The following is a 15,394-nucleotide window of genomic DNA, read 5'->3' on the forward strand; positions in this document are numbered from 1 at the left end:
GAGTTCTGACCAGAAAGCTGCACGAAGGCCCAATTTATGGCTGCAACTTCTCAGGGAAGATTACGTTCCCTGCTCCACCCAGTACTTAAGATTAAAATGGGCAGACTCCCTCTTGTCCTCTTCTCTTCAGTAGAGTCAACCTCTTGTTCACCAGTGAGGATGCAGTGACTTCCTGCCACTCCACGTCCTGAGCAAATGCCCCAGGTCTCCAGGATTCGGCCAAAAACCTCAGGATGCAAACCAGCTCTGGCCCTCACTTCCTAGGGTTTCTGCTTTTGCTTAAGTCTGCAGATGAGTGGCTTTACTACGTTTATTCCAGAGGGGTGATCTGTTCTCAATTGGGAGGATCACTCAGACTACTAAATTCTACATGCTGCTAAAAATACAAGTTTCTTATTTCCTTTAAACATTTAAATATAGCAATTTCATATTACATAAAAGACCCTCGAGTCCTGAAGGATTAATTATGTTTTTATTCTTTTTCTCGGCTGTTTCTCACTCAACATGGATGTAATTTTGGACTATGAGCTCGTATTTGCCAGAGTTTAATCTGTGGGGACCTTGAGAAACCAGATTTGACAGTGGCTTCCTCTGTAGAAGTTCACTGTTTTTCCCGTGGAGGCTGTAAACGCAGACCACTTATTCATCAGTTTGGGGTTTCCCAGATACCACAGATAACAAAAACTGAAAGCACAACTTGTGTGAGAAGAGAGTTTAGTTACAAATTAGGGGAGGCTGGTTTTCCTTTGCCTGGGACAAAGTCAAGAGAGAGATCATGTCAATTTGATGTCTTCAAAGGTTTTTCTCCCCAAGCCCACCTTTTCAAGGATATACAGCACTTTTACAATGCTGGCTGAGTGCCAACTCTTAACTCTCACCTAGGGACTTAACATGAGTAACCTCAGAGCACCCTTAAAATCCGTTTTTGGGAGTTTAAAGGGCCTCTGTTGTATTGTACTCAGATGTATATTTCCCTTATTGGAAGAGGTATCGTTTGGTTTAGTCATCCTATTAATTTGGCAATATTACTGCAAGTGCCTGTATGTTTTAAAGACATGATATAAAATACTCTGCGGTCTTTAGGAAAAAGAAAGCCTGCTCAATAAATGCAACAAACAGTAAAAATATACTTCAGTTCTACCCTATGACCTGTTAATGACATATTCACTCATACCGTGTTTTGACAGGGACAGAAAGGTGTGAAAAAGGAAAAAACGTCAGCGTTAAGTAAAAGACATGGAAATGGGGTATTAGGGAATGCTACAGCAGAAAAAAAATTCTGGAGGGAGAGACAAGAGGTGCATCAACAAACACACACATCCAGAGAAAAGCAGACCCAGAGGACAACAGACCTGTAAGAGCAGTGCAGCCCTTGACTTTTGTGGAATAAAGACAGAACATCCGTATCTCGTGGCCCGTTAATAACAGCTAGTCACACTGCCATTCTTCTAGAAAAGCCCTCAGGACTGGAAACTAAACCTGTGAACTGGTTTAACCTGGAAGCATGGTTTTCCCACGTCCAGTTTGGCCTAAGACAGTTATACATCATTCGACAGCCTCTCCCCACTTGGGTCTTTGTCTCCATTTTGAGGCGTGAGAATGAAAAGGTCTCCAGGTAAATCTCCCTCTCCAGTTGGGACGTTTGGGTCCAAGAACCTGCTTTTACACCCACTGTCTGGGGCACAAAAAGCCCAACCTCTCTAGTCGCATGTGGCATTTTTGAAAGAAACAAAATTTGGAAAGTTGATCACCTATAAATTTTGCTACCTACAGGTACCGCCCGCCGCTCCATAACTTCACTCATATTTTTTAAAGATAAAAGTAAAAGAAGTTTACAACTTTTATTTTTTTATACATACATATTTTTTCATTGTGTAAAAAGGCCAACTTCTTAAAATTCAGAGCTCTTCGACAGACATACAGCAATACCAAATGTTTTATTTCCCAGTAAAAGAGAACTAAATCTAAGTTCCTTTTCCAGAAGAGCAGACAAGGCTACATAGTTTTTATTGTGTAACCTTAATTAAAATCACCAGTAGTTAAGCATGGCCTTTGACTACACTTAGTAACCTATGATTACCTACGCTCTGAACCCACCACTAAGTTGTTGGTGCCAACAGGTCACTGAAGTATTTTAACTCTTCATTTAAAATTATTTCTTTGGGGGAAAAAAAACACGAATAATACATTTCCTAAACCCAGCAGCTAAATTTAAAAGAAAAAAAAAAGCATGAGATGAGAAGATGCGAGTCATTCGTTTCCACACAACTGGAGTATCTGCAGCCACCCCTGGTACCCGCAGAGACTGGTTGGTTCCAGGGCCGGCCGGGGATGCTCGAGTCCACAGATGCTCGAGTCCCACAGCTGCCCTGCACAGACTGTGCAGTTCTGTAAGTTTACTGAAAACAATCCGCCTATAGTGGGCCCACACGCTTCAAATTCATGTTGCTCAAGGGTCCAGGGTGATCATAATAAACTCTCTCACGAGCAGCGTAAAAGACACTATCAATGCTTCCTTTTCCAAATCCCCCAAATCACTGAACATAATAACACACTGAAAGATAACCTGGAAATAAACTTTCGTCCAAAAGTTGAGCTTTGAGTCCTTCACAAAAAATATTTATCTGATTAGTCATAAACATTAGAGTGGCTACTTGGTATGTGGGATAGGTAACTCCCAAAGACTATTTGTTTTTCTCAATTCCGATAATAAGGGAGTGGCCAGGTTTCAAATGTATTGCCTGAATTCTGAATTTAGAGCATCCAACCACTGATTCAAAGTCATATCTTTGCCTCGTGATGCAAGTGCCTAGCGCTTGCCTCAGGAGCTAGATAGTAAAATAGCCAACAGACTTTATTAACAAATCTTCAAAAGGCCCATAATGATCCCTAAAATTCAGACAGAAAACTCATGACAAGATGCTAAGTGATACTTGCTGCATGTGTAGCTTTTCTAAGCAGGCCTGCTAAGTTTCAGAGCTGAAACAAACAGAAGTGACGGCCTAGAGGGGCTCCAGTTCACAGGCCTCCCGGGGCCTCTGTATTCTGTCTTGTCATCACACAAGGCTGGAGGCTCTGAGCGGCCAGTTCTGTGATGGCCTGGATGGCCCTGGGACTGAGGCCAAGGCGCACGGGGCTGCCCCGATAAGGTTCTCTTCTGGCTGATTCTGAACTCTATATAAGATTAAGTAAGGGCCCACAGATCAACCTCCACTTTTCTACAAGAAGGAGAACCTGAAAGAGACTTCTCATCCTCAGCCTCCTGCACAATAACTAAGTAAGCAACCTTCTGATCTTGCTCTGGACAGGTAAAAGAAAACTCACAGAAAGAAGAAAAAAAAAAAGTTCAAAATCCCCACTGCTGCATGGAATCACAGGCTGATTTTGATTGTGCTATATAGGTATACGAAATCAAGCAGGGCATTCTGCAAAAAATGTATAACTTCCCACATCACTTCTTCACTTTTCATCTGATGAGACGAAATACATTATTGTATTCTGCCCTCCACTCCGCATCCGTCTAGGCTGAGGAAATACTTAGGATGGTTTCTTGGGGAAGGAGAAATATAAAATGACTCATATCAAGGAAAAAAATGAAGAAAATCACACCCAGCCTCAGTCTCCTATCACAAATGACACCCTCGTCGTGACGTGGGCCTTTTGTCCATTTTTCATTTTGGAAACTTTTCGTTTCAAAAACTTATCCGACCCCAAGAACCACCAGCGGGGCTTGGTGAATGTTCGGAGTCCCTGCTCCTTCCAAAGCTAGTCAGCATTTTCAGGGGGCAGGGCCTAGGACTCTGCCCCTGCAGCAAGCACCCAGGTGATTTTTACGATGAGATGAGTTTGAAGAACACTGATCTTTTTTTTTTTTAAACACAGAAAAGAACACTGATCTTGAGACTACGCTCGTCTTTTTTAGAAGTTCCGTTCCGATTTTTCCTTTGCGAGTCCCTCAGGAAGTAGTGCACATCTCGAGATAAAACCCAGTCTGCTCTGCTGGCTGGCCCTTTAGAGCGGCTAAACAATACAGGAAAGTCATCTAGCAGTTCCTAATTGTTAAATCATCCCGAGGGTTCATGGGTCTAAGCCATTCCCTTAAGCAGACGAGGTTAACTCTAAATTTCAATTATTTGAGACATCGTGCTTACTATCTAGAGACTTTGCAAGGTCGACCTTGTCTAGCATGTTCTAATCAAAGACCTGTACCAATGAGAACAGCTCCATCTAAAATTCAAAAGAATGAAACATCAGAAAGAGCCTCTTGAGAATGAGACAAAAAGAAGACAAAGTGGACATGGGTTTGTGTATTTCTTCCACCAGCTATATCCCTGTGTGTCACAGAGGACAAGGCTGCTGAGTGGATGGACCAAGGTACAGGAATGAATGACGTATGCGTCAGTGAGACAAACAGAAATGGCATCACATAATTCAGCACTTTTAGGGGAGAGGAAACAATTTTTTTCACGTCTAGAAATTACCTGCTGGAAAACCTTCACCAGCCTTGAACCTGAATTGACGACTGACACTTAAATTTATGTTTAAAAGAGGAAAGGCAAATCCTGAGAGGCCCACAAAAGCACAAAGTGAGGAGGATGAAACGGAAGCTGAGGTGGTGCTTCAGGGGTGACAGCAGCTGGGACCCACGAGGTCACGTGACCCTCCTCCCAGTGTGGGCTCAGAGCGACGCCACGTACAGCACACTCAGGGCCCAAATTCACAAGCACAACGACCACACAAGAAAGGAGAGGAGAGCTCAGGTTGGGGGAAGGCAAAACCCAGTGGAAACAGGATGAAGAAGAGTGGAGGGATGCACGTGCAACGTGTCATGCAGGGACCCCGGGGAGGGCGAGGGCGCCAGGCAACACTCGTGGGGACAGAGGACCAGTGAGAGGGAAACACAGCTCGGCCACAGAGACAAACTGCTTACCCTCCGCTTTGGTGGCAGTGCCATCTTTAAGCAAATTAAAAAACAAGGGAAGGGACAACAGGGAACAGTTAGTCGCATCAAAAAAATTAAAAAGCAGAATGTTATTATTGGCTACTAACGAAGCAAAAGTACAGTTTAAAATAAAATTAAAAGGGAAACAAGTTCAACAGCAAAGCAGAGTCGGAAGCAAGTAAGTGGTGCACCTTCTACCGAAATCGGCTTAGGACAATGTGCTTCTGCCTGCAGAAGACAAAACACGAAAGGGCAGCCCAGGGTCGCTCCTCAGCTGACAGACTGCCTGTGTTTCTGATGTGGCCCAACCTCATCCTCTGAAGAGTCCCCTGTTTTTTGGAACAAAGCACCAGCAGAATAAGGGGGGGCAGGGAACTAAAGGACACCCAAAGGACAGAGACAGTCAGTGAGCAGCTCCGAGAAGCTGGCTGCAGCAAGGCCTGTCCCAGCCACACAGCGAGCAGCAAGACCGTCCAGCTCGGTACCTGAGTCAGGGCCTAGGGGCTCCGTGTCTCCCCTCACACGTCTGGACTCTAGAAATTTGGAAAAGGATCATGAGCTTTAACGCTACACTCCTCACAGACGTAACGTGTCTACCTCGGTAGTACTTGTAACTGCTCCTCCGAAGGGTTATGTTATATCTGCGGGCTGATATTTTTGGTTCTTGCTGACTTGGACATCAGGAAAGCAGAGGTCGAGCTCTCAGGAAATGCTGGGAGAATGGGGAATACTCCAGTCTTGTCATTCGAAGAGGTAACATTGGGCTGAAAATTTACCATCAGCGCTTCTAAAAGGTCATTTCTGTGTCACCAGACCAGAAGACCCAAGTGCCTTGACTAGCGCCAAGCGGAGTCCACAGAGTCCATATTAAAAGAGCTCAATCATGCACCGAAAAACAAGGACTGCTGTAACTTTACTCAGGTTTTCAAGCAATGGAACAAACACTAACTACAGATTCTCAAGGTGGATCAGACGGAACTAAAATGAACAGAAAGCCTTCCCACCTGACTTCTCTCTTGGTAAGCACACACCAGCATGGGATCCTAAACACGCCTACGTGATCTTGTAAGAGTTAAATAAACCAGAGAAAAGGAGAGCCCTTACTGGGTATCTGCTCAATCTCAATGAGGCATTTCTGTAGAGAAAACAAGACCGACTTCACGATGTCCCACAACATACACCTTACCTTTTAACCTAATAACGCTCCTATCACAACCGCAGTTTCCTTCGCCGTATAGGATAAGGGTTGACAAAGGACTTTTATATAATGTCATCTGTCCCCACCCCGTGTCTGAATTAGGTGGCTATTATTACAACTCATTTATGGGTAGAGGAAACACAGCCTGGTCAGGGTCACTGAGCGACTCAAGGTCGGGCCTGGTAACCTCCTCTCGGTGTTCTCTCGCTCTGCTTCCATGCTTTCAGAATATTAGCTGTAGGACTGACTTTGGAATTAGTCTGTAAACCGCACAAGTAATAAGTCTCGACGTTTCATGAAGTTTGAATTGTATTCGTTTCCTTAAGATCCAAAATAAAATGGATCCAGCGAGGTCTCCACACTTTGGCTTTGAACAACTCTGCTTTTCACAAAAACAAACTCAAACTATCAGCCTTACCCCCAGTAGATGTGCAGCGTCTGCTGAAAAACTGACCTAGCATTCTGTCAGATATTCTTTTGAAAATAATCTTTTTACTCTTCCGGGTTTTCACTGGAGTAGGTACCCGCTCCTCCCAAGGTGACACAGGGAAGGAAGACACCCTTCTGTACAACAGGCGATGCTGGTTGCTGAGTCCCTCCTGCTCCTCCGGAGCGCCCCACCCACCCCCTTCAGGCTCTCCACACAGGTCAGGAGGGGAGGAAACCCAGCCCTGGCCACACAGGAGGAGGCTGGGCAGCCGGGAAGGGGCACGGGGCGCTGAGGCATGCGTCCCCGACCAGGGTGACGCCCCAGAAGCAGGGACACCCACCAAAGGGTGGCTGCAAACCAGTGGCCAGCACGGAGGTCAGCACGCAGGTCAGCGCCCAGACGCACGTACTCTGAAAGGTCAGCCCTGCAACCGCCTCAACTCCGGTTCCTGGTAATTTGCTACACGGACGGATTGGAGCAGAGGTTAAGGGTCATCTCGAACGGCAGACTCGGGGGCAGGGTCGCGGGGCTGGTTACCTAAGGAGGCGTACGAGCCCGGAGGCAAGGCTGCTGCGGAGCTGAAGGGCGCTGCACCGGGAGCCGAGGGGACCTTGGATTTGGCGCTGGCGGCTGCGTTCACGTCTATGTCGCTTCGAGAGCGCTGCAGGGACCCCGTGGTGGACACGGATTTGCTGCTGACTGTGGAAGCTGCGGGGGGAGGAGGGAACCTTAGCAACGACGGTAAGGGCCACGTAAGAATGTTAGACGTGTATCGCTGACACGTGCCCTGCTTCTCCTGAGAACAGGAGTCAAGCTCTGACAAAGGCTGGAGCACACAGCGCCGGCCGACAGCATCTCCTGCTCGCCCGACACAGCTCAGCCGATGCTGCAGGAAGTGACAAGTGGCCGCAGCTCCGCGAGCCCCCGTCATCAGAGACCATAAACCCCACAGAAACGGACCACGTTTCCAGTTCGCGTGAGCAGCGACGTAATGAAAACTCGATCGTGTCTGGCCAGGGTGGCAGGAAGGCGCACCCCGAGCTGGACATTCCCCCTCTCGGGAACGTCCCCTCCTGTCCTCCCACAGCCGTCAGCTGCCTGCTGCTCGGAACATCCCGAGCGGCCCCCGCTCCCCCGGCAAGTGCACAGAGCACAGGGGCGCCCCCCGTGGCAGCTCTGTGGGCGAGGACAGGTCTGCCGGCCCGGTGGGAGCACGGGGCACGGCGGGCCCTCCGCAGACCCTTCCAGCCGCTGCTCAGCCCGCCCCAGGCTCAGGGCCTCCCCCGCGGCGCCCGCCTTACCTCTGGAGGTGGCACTGCCAGTAGGGCTTCTCTTGGCGGAGAGCGGCCGACTGGAAATAAAGGGACACGTCTGTCTATTATCAAAGGTGCACTGTATCTGCATTGATACAAGTACAATCTACAGCGGGAGAATATGATAATAAAGAACTGCTTCAGGCTTCCCAGAATTCTACAGGTACCTTGGACCACAACCTTATAAACCCCCGATTTCGGAAAAGCTTTAGCATTATATTTTGGACTATCTTTCAAACACACGGAGGGAAGTCTTAAACAGCAACAGGGATCAGAGGTACCGAGAGAAGATGGCAGCACGTTCAGTCCCAGGGTTTGAAAGCCCTCCCTTTCCACAGCTGTCTCCAAGTTAACGCCTCTATTGTCTTAGAAGACACCCTGAACAACTCGCTTGTGTTACTCCAAAACTGTGTTCCAGGACTGCCATGTAAATTTAAGTCCAAACTACCTGCCTCAGGGACCAGGGACCAGGGACCAGGCCACTCGTTCCTCACCATCCCCACAGCATCTTCCCCAGCACCACCTCCACCTGAATTAAGGGGGAACGGGAACGGCACGCAGACAGACAAAAGCACAGGGAGAGTCTGCGGCTCGTGCAGCCCATTCTTCACAGCCGGGCCCTTACTTGAGACTCTCCTGCGAGCTGGAGGATGAGCGGTCCGACTGGGGCAGCGACACCACGCTGTCTGAACTCTTCAGGTGGCTTTGCAGAGCCCTCTGGTAGGAGGGCTCCAGAGTGTGGTACAGGTGCTCCGCTTCTCTGCTGAAGTGACTGTGGAAACCCCAGTAACACCTGGAAAACACGCAGCCTCCTGTCAACGGGTATGCACCCGGGACGCTGTCAGGGAGGGACCCCCCACCCCCACCCCACCGCCAGCTCCTACGACCGGCGGCAGCTGCGGCCTGAGGAAGCGTGGGAACCGCGGAGGTCTGGTGGATCCTCACTCCCAGCTCCCGTCCTTGGTGACTCCGGCCCAGCTGTCTGACTCTCAGTCGCATTAATGAAATGGATAAAATGGAAATTAAAGAGCCTGACTCGCAAGACTGGGAGGCTCAGGGAAGATGGAGCCGAACCAACGAGAACGACACCCAGAACGCGAGGGGGACTCGGTCATGGACGCTTTTATAAATGCAATGTGACACTCCCTGGTTCCAAGTACTTAAAACGGCTTTAGGTAACGAGAACAAAAGAAAACCAGGACGAGGCTCACAGCTACTTGAAACCTGTACTGTGTTACGATCAAAGGACAAGAAAAAACTGGGGTGGAGGCACCAAATACAAGATGAGGGTGAAGAACAGCGTACGCAGACCGTTCACAAATCCGCTCCTCCTAGTTTTTACTTTTTAGCCACCGCTTGTCATGTCCCTTCTTTTGGTAGGAACTTCCCAGCACGAGATTGCAGTGAGCACTTGAGGGCCAAGCGGGAGTCCTCCACACACTCTGAAACCAGGGAACTACGGCTTAACTGAGAGAGCAGTCGGAGCAGGAAGTGCGAGGTCAGGGTGTGCTTGTGCAGCCGAGCAAGTCTGCAGTGTTCCAGGACGTAAGGACTGGCTTTAACCCGTGTCAATTAGAAGAGCCGGTCGACTACGAAAGCGCAGGAGAACAGCCACAGGGCAAAACGGGAAGCTTTTTTTCTCTCTGAGCTGCCCGAGAGGGAGGACATCTTGGCGTCAAGCTTCAGCTACTTAACGGTCATGATGGCAGCTTCACCCGCAGGATGGCACTGCACGTGGAGACCCAGCCTCACGACCGCAGCATAACCAGTCCTGATGGCCAGACGGCCCCAAACGCGAGCGGGGACAGCGAGCTGTGGTCTGCGATCAGCCCCCCTCCCTCCTGGGGGGCTCACTGCCCCGGCATGCCACCCCGCCGATGCCTGCAGAGCTGTGATCCCAGGGAAAGGATCTCCGTGAGCGGGATTCTTCACGGCAGGTCAGCAAGCCACTGGGACCCACAGAGCTTAGTGAGTGAGAGAAAACACGGGGCACGCAGACAAGTGCTCTGCCGGCTCACGCAGCAATTTCTCATAAATTTAAAAATGGGCTTTCTGTGTCTACCTCAGTCCACTTTATGTTCAAATAGTACCAGTCTTTCAGGCCTGGACACTCAACTCAACAACCCTCGAAACAGAAAACTAGAGAGATGTTTTGAAGTGGCCTTTTGGGTCGTATTTAAAGGTCATGATTAACAAAACATGTCCATGTGACTTAATAAGCTTTCATAAGGTGATCTGGACAGGGCACCTGAAATATAAAAGTAGTGAATCAGGAAAGTGGTGTTCAGCCGACACTTACTTTCTGGCTTCTATCCGTGCTTCCGAATCAGCATCATGTATTCCTTTCTTTATTGTTTCCGCTAATACTGATATGTGTCTGGATATTTAGAAGACAAAGCGGGAACAATCATCAATATATGGTCTTATGCGGATACAAACAGGTGTTGAGAAATAACTCTCAAACGGCAACGTGGAAGGTATAGGCCCTTTGTGCCCAGAGAGTCAACAAACACGCAGCCTAGAAAATCAGCACACTCCACAGATCTGCTAACTCATTCATGATTCTGTCCCAGTACCTATTCCCACCCCTTCCCCACCTCAGCACCTGATAACCCTACTCTCCTGGGGCTTTTTTTTTTTTTTTTTAAAGTAACGGCTGATGTATTTCGGGCCATGCTTACTTAGTTCAATCTTTTATGAACTCAAACAACAAAACCCTTCCTTCTCCATGGTCAGAACAAGTTTCCATGGAAATTATAATGGGCTAGTAATAATCCTAATACTGCAGAGACTCTGCATCAGGTTTCTGTAATTAAAGAATGTTTTTTCAAGTTCCACTACATACATAACATGAACAATTTTATGAAATTATGTCTCTGTTTTATACACAGGTGGTTCTCTTAGTTACGTTCTACCCTAGCTGAGAAGAAATCGTTAAACTGTCTCGTTGAATACTGAACGGTTTTAAGAAAAGGGCGATGACTGGAGTGAAGAGTTTCACAGGACAAAGGCGAGGCACCAGTCTTACCAGCACCCCACCTCAGTCCTCAGTCCTTCACTCATCCAGCAGGCATTTGGTGAGAACCTGCCAAGCGGCAAGGCTGAGCGGAAGTGAATAAACACATGAGGCCACATCTGAGTCAATCACGTTTTCCTGCCCTGCTCACCTGGCCCCGGTGTTCAATCCCTCATTCCACCTTCCCACTCTAAATTCCAAAACTATCACCAAATAAAGAGGATATAATACCCAAGAGATTAAAGAACAAGAAAGTATTTTTTAAATGTGTGATCATCTTCTCGATCCCAAGTATTTTCAGATGAACTTCCACCTCTGGGAGGCCTGGCTTTTTCGTCTCTGAGCACTGCAGGACTGAACTGGACTCCAGGCGTACTCATGTGTTAAACTCCCACTACTCGTAACCTGTTTAGTACGTTGTAAAGTTCTTCACAAACTACACAACACACCATGAAAAACCGGGTGGCACAGTATCATCATCTATCAGCTCCAAATATAACTCAGAAAGAATAACAGGCACCTAAAATTGACAGGAACTAAAAATGGCAAAGAAGGAACCTCAAAATAAAGACAAGCTTCTGTAAGAATTCTGCATCATGAGGATGTGAAACTTACCACACACCAGCCTGAATAAAGAGAAAACTGCTGACTTTCTGATACAGAGGGATCAAAAAGAAAACTTTCAAATGAGTGAAATTCCTTTAAGGATTTTCAAAGTTACCCCTCGCCTACTAAGAGCAGCTTTAAACCTTTTTTTAACTCGTTGGGACTGACAGGATGCCAGGCAGCAGATCAGAGCCACTGCAGAGTGAGTCCTGGCCATGCAGTGTCCCGGGGCACCCCGGGTCACACTTCAAGGCTAACGTGACAGTCAATGGAGCTCACTAAGAGCCTCTGCCAATGGTAGGTGCCTCACATGAGCATCAGGAGAAATAACACCAGTAATCACGCAAGTAAACACTTGGATTCCTTCACTTCTTGTAAAAAGTGGGTTGGACCACTCGCTGAGATATTAAATCTCAAGATTCAGTTCAGAGGGAAAACCAGCAAATCAGATGCTCACCGTTCCAGTGAATGTGTCTGCCATTCTTGTAAAAGTAAATCTAAAAATTCAAAACAGCGCCTGAAAATTGTGAAGAGAAAAATATGTAACTTAGTCATTTGTATGTTAATGAAAATAAAAGCTTTTTTCTTAAGTGACCCAACACTACTTTTTATAATTGATAAATTTCTTCTATTTTTTTCTTTTTTTTCCGCGGTACGCGGGCCTCTCGCTGTTGTGGCCTCCTCTCCAGTTGCGGAGCCCAGGCTCCGGACGCGCAGGCTCAGCAGCCGTGGCTCACGGGCCCAGCCGCTCCGCGGCATGTGGGATCTTCCCGGACCGGGGCGCGAACCCGCGTCCCCTGCATCGGCAGGCGGACTCTCAACCACTGCGCCACCAGGGAAGCCCTCTTCTATTTTTTTATTAGGATTTTTTTTTTTTGGATGTGGACCATTTTTAAAGCCTTTATTGAATTTGTTACAGTGCTGCTTCTGTTTTATGGGGTTTTTATTGGTTTTTTGGCCACGAGGCATGTGGGATCTTAGCTCCTGGACCAGGGATCAAACCTATACGCCCTGCACTGGAAGTGCAGAGTCTTAACCACTGGACCACCAGGGAAGTCCCATCTTCTATTTTTTTTATGATTCAAAAAATGGAACATAAAGATGGAATCAGAATTGACTGAAAACCAAAGCAGATTGAAATAATTAAGCACCTATGGTGGTCCAGAAGAAAAATCACAAAGTTATAGGGACAGGATACAGGAGAGTTCCCTTCAAATCAGAAACTTGGGCTTCATGGCAACCTTACTGAAAGGGTGTATCACTGTTGTTGGTTTTTATTCTACCTCAAATGATACATTAATACAGGAGCTACAGGTGCACAAAAGATCTGAGTACATTACAGAATCAGGGAATTAGTCTTTGCATTAATTCCAAAGAATGCCTTGTACAAAAAAAGTAAAACATACCCTGGAAAACAAAGTGTTTACCCAATTTTCCCGCCAAGTATTTAAAACAGATTTTTCTCTAGCTACTTGGCATTTTCCTCTCTGCAACCTTTCAACATCCTTTCTTTTCACTTCTGTGATCTTTCTTGGTCTTATCTGTGCACAAAAACAATGCTGGTCTCATCTCCTTTGGATTATATCACCACTTCGGGTCCTACCTCGTCATCATTTCCTTTTTCTAAATTCCAGGATAACTATCTTTGTAGGAATAAATATTATTAGACTTAAGGAACCCACTCAAGGAAATAAATCAGAAGGCAATCTTTCTCTAACGATCAGACTTTCTTTCCCATGATCTTCCCAATTCAAAACCTCATAATCCACACAATTAATCACTCAGTAAATCTTGAATAAACCCTTCCCCTATGCTAGATGCCAGACATACAATGGTAACCGAGACACAATCCAGCGAGCAGGACAGTCAAGGAACCGTTACCACGTGATGTGCCGGGAGCACAGGGGCTTCAGAGGGCTCAGGGGAGTTGCACAGCTCAGTCCCAGGGCTGCTGCTAATAGTGGGGGCCGGGGGAGCGGTCGGCGAAACAAATCCTCTCCAAGGAGAGACACTGACCTCTGCCCACACCCTTTCTCACCACCGCTGTGCCCCACCCCCACGCCCCAGCCCAGGCCACGGTCACTCTACCTCTGCCCTTTGTCCATGTCATTTCCTGGTGTGGACTTTCCTTGTCTCTTTATGTGTGTATGCATATGTCTACGTTTACTTATTTCTTAGTGAATCCAGCCACCTTTAGTGCTAATTCTTGTCTTCAATGTGTTTCAGAACAATCTATTTCATCGAAAATATCCCATGTAAATTAGGTTTTGTCTTCAACTTTTTAGAAGGCTAAAATCATACACAGAAGTACATCGATGCTGGCATTATTTAAACACTGCATTACTTAAGTACATCTGGTTAGAACTTCTGTCTTTTCTTCACCGAGTCGTACTCCTCATTAATAGGGCAGCTCAGTCTTTTTTAACTTGTCTAGGAGGCTTCCAGGGAATATATCAGCTAGTTTTAATCACTGCCCTCTGAATTCCTAAATCCACGATACATACGTTGCAACTCACTCTTACATTGCTTTGCATTATTGTTTTTAATCTCCCCAAATAAATTATAAACTTCTTAAAGGCAGGGAGAGTGGGCAATCCATTTCTTACAAGTTCTATGAAGTGAAGCTAGCGACAGGTTGAATACAGGACAGAAAGCGCACTGCCTTGGTGACACTGCCCCCTCTGGCTCTCTTTTCCTTCCTGGAAGGCAGAGGGACTGGGCCCAGATGGTCCCTAGCACTCCTTTCAGCATTAAGACACATGGCTCTGACTAAACACAGGAACGCCAGTCTGGGTGTGCGGCTCGGAAACCGGTGAAGGGGGTGGCATGTCTGCTGTTACAGTGACTGCATGTCGCTACTCAAATTCAGCACCACAGGCTAGAACTGTTAAACGCTAGGGACCGAAGTGTTACCGCCTGAGCTTCTTATGTTGACGCCCTAACCCCCAGTATGACGGTATTTGGAGACGGGGCCCTGGGGAAGCAGTGGGGTTCACGGGGGGTCCTGAGAGTGATGCTCGCCTGACGGGATTAGTGGCCCTCCAAGGAGGGCGCTCCCCGGCCCCCACCGCCGCGAAGACACAGCAAGAAAGCTGCACCTGCAAGCTGCTTCCATTAGAACCCAACCCTGCCGGACCCTGATCTCAGAATTCCCGGCTCCAGAGCGGTGAGAAATACCCGCCTGTCGTTTAAGCCGCCCTGCGCAGGGTACTTCTGTTACAGCAGCCCAAGTCGACTGATACGCTAAATATCCTGTAACGTTCCCCACAGAGACGTGTCACTTCACCAGAGGAACTGCCTTGCCCAAAGCAAACACGCTTTCCAAACTGCTCATGGAAACCCAAATCAAGGGTGACAATGTAACTGCAGCAGAAAATTCTCAGGATGGCTGCCGTTCACTGAGCTCCCACCAGTGTCAAGCCCCTTCTACCAAAGTGACTGAGAACCCGCAGAACAGCTCCCTCCCCAGCATGTGGGAAGTCCACCACCAGCCCACACCTCCACGGCCAGGCGCTGGCCTTGGGGGGTTGGGGGGTGCCCGGAGCTGCTCTGCCGAGGGCGGCTAGACTGTGGGTCAGCGACACTCCACGGAGCCACGCTGCTGGAACAGTCAGCCTTTTCGGTGGAAGGATAATGCGTCTTTCTCCTTGGCTTTACGTAGCTGGCTCATTCCCCTCTTGTCTCCCTTGCCTTCCATGTGGCTGGGAACACGACGGCGATGGGGGCCGCCTCATGCTTGGAAGGATCCCCCCGCCTGTGAAACCCTGGTGGGTCCAACGTGACAGCCTAGGAAAGGAGAGGAACAGTGGGCGGCCAAGGGGCGGCTGGGCTAGACGCCTTGGAGTGAAGGGCCCTCTCCTGGGCTGGATCAAGACACAGAACCACAGGA

At 48.0% G+C, this 15,394-nt stretch overlaps 1 protein-coding gene across 7 annotated transcripts in view; it reads right to left on the bottom strand.

Moving 5' to 3' along the window:
• CLASP1 (cytoplasmic linker associated protein 1) overlaps positions 1 to 15,394 on the bottom strand; it is a 272,935-nt gene that overhangs the window by 96,709 nt on the left and 160,832 nt on the right. For all 7 annotated transcript variants that reach the window (XM_032638591.1, XM_032638585.1, XM_032638587.1 and 4 more), the window contains 5 exons: positions 11,963 to 12,022; positions 10,183 to 10,260; positions 8,509 to 8,676; positions 7,872 to 7,921; positions 7,108 to 7,278 (listed from right to left, as the gene is read on the bottom strand). In XM_032638591.1, coding sequence (XP_032494482.1) covers positions 7,108 to 7,278; positions 7,872 to 7,921; positions 8,509 to 8,676; positions 10,183 to 10,260; positions 11,963 to 12,022 — 527 coding nt within the window. The remainder of the gene's footprint in view (positions 1 to 7,107; positions 7,279 to 7,871; positions 7,922 to 8,508; positions 8,677 to 10,182; positions 10,261 to 11,962; positions 12,023 to 15,394) is intronic.

Source organism: Phocoena sinus, chromosome 7 (genome assembly GCF_008692025.1).
Source record: "Phocoena sinus isolate mPhoSin1 chromosome 7, mPhoSin1.pri, whole genome shotgun sequence".
Lineage (NCBI taxonomy): Eukaryota > Metazoa > Chordata > Mammalia > Artiodactyla > Phocoenidae > Phocoena > Phocoena sinus.